This window comes from Chionomys nivalis, chromosome 3, assembly GCF_950005125.1.
Source record: "Chionomys nivalis chromosome 3, mChiNiv1.1, whole genome shotgun sequence".
NCBI lineage: Eukaryota > Metazoa > Chordata > Mammalia > Rodentia > Cricetidae > Chionomys > Chionomys nivalis.
In genome coordinates, this window is record NC_080088.1 from 9,184,982 (window position 1) to 9,186,106 (window position 1,125).

The 1,125-nt window shown below is 45.8% G+C and overlaps 1 protein-coding gene across 1 annotated transcript; it reads right to left on the reverse strand.

Moving 5' to 3' along the window:
• Positions 1 to 333: 333 nt before the first annotated feature.
• On the reverse strand, positions 334 to 786 carry LOC130870879 (keratin-associated protein 21-1-like). The gene has a single exon (XM_057763819.1). It carries the CDS (start codon positions 784 to 786, stop codon positions 334 to 336), a length of 453 nt encoding a protein of 150 aa, XP_057619802.1.
• Between the last annotated feature and the right edge of the window lie 339 nt (positions 787 to 1,125).

Below are 1,125 nucleotides of genomic sequence, written 5' to 3' on the forward strand. Positions count from 1 at the left end.
TTCAGAGCAAATAAATTAATTTATTCAGAAACTGGCATTTCCCTGTCATTTGCATATTACAATTGTCTATTTCTTCTGTGCCTGTGAAGAGGGCTGCATCACAGGTTACAAGGAGAGTTAGAGTCCGAATTCTAGGAAAATAAAAACTATCTTCATGATAATCCAAACTCTTTAGTTTATATCAGGAACAGCTACAAATTGTGAGATGATTTCAGCTGCCCAGCACACAGTTGTCGGTCACTCCTTGGGCTTAAAGAGAATGGATGGGGGTTCCAGTTCAGCTTGCGCTTCCTTTGTTCAATTGCCGGGGTGAAGGAGGAATTGTGGTCAGGACTAGCAGCAAGAAGAGTAGCATTTTCTGTAGCTACAGCATCCAGAACCATATCCAGAGCCATAGCCAGAGCCGTATCCAGAGCCATAGCCAGAGCCATACCTGGAACCATATCCACAGCCCAAACCACAGCCATACCTGGAACCATATCCACAGCCATAGCCAGAGCCGTATCCACAGCCATAGCCTGAGCCGTACCTGGAACCGTATCCACAGCTAGAGCCAGAGCTGTATCCACAGCCATAGCCTGAACCATAGCCACAGCCATAGCCATATCTTGAGCCATAGCCACAACCAGAGCCATAGCCGCAGCCAGAGCCATAGCCAAAAATAGAGCCATAGCCGCAGCCAGAGCCATAGCCAAAAATAGAGCCATAGCCACAACTAGAGCCGTAGCCACAGCCAGAGCTGTAGCCACAGCCTCCACAGGAGTTTCCGTAGTAGTTGCTGCACATGGTGATGAGAAGTGAGGTTTCAGCTGAGAAGCAGAAGGAGGTTTCTGAACTGAGTGCCATCCAGTCTGCCCAGACTTTTATACCCTACAGATGGATGATGGCTCATGCCTCACATGGGCTCTGCCCTCTCAACTGACAACACTTCTAGAGTGAACTCATTCTCGGAAAGTTTGTTAGGAATTCACAATTTGCTTACTACTACCCTAGGAACTCAAAGAAGCATTCAAAAATAATAATATGTTTTCTAAACAGTGAAGCTTAGGAAATTATAGCTTATCCTTAAAGTCATTACATGACCGTGACATAACATAACACACCACCAAATATCTGTGACCAAAT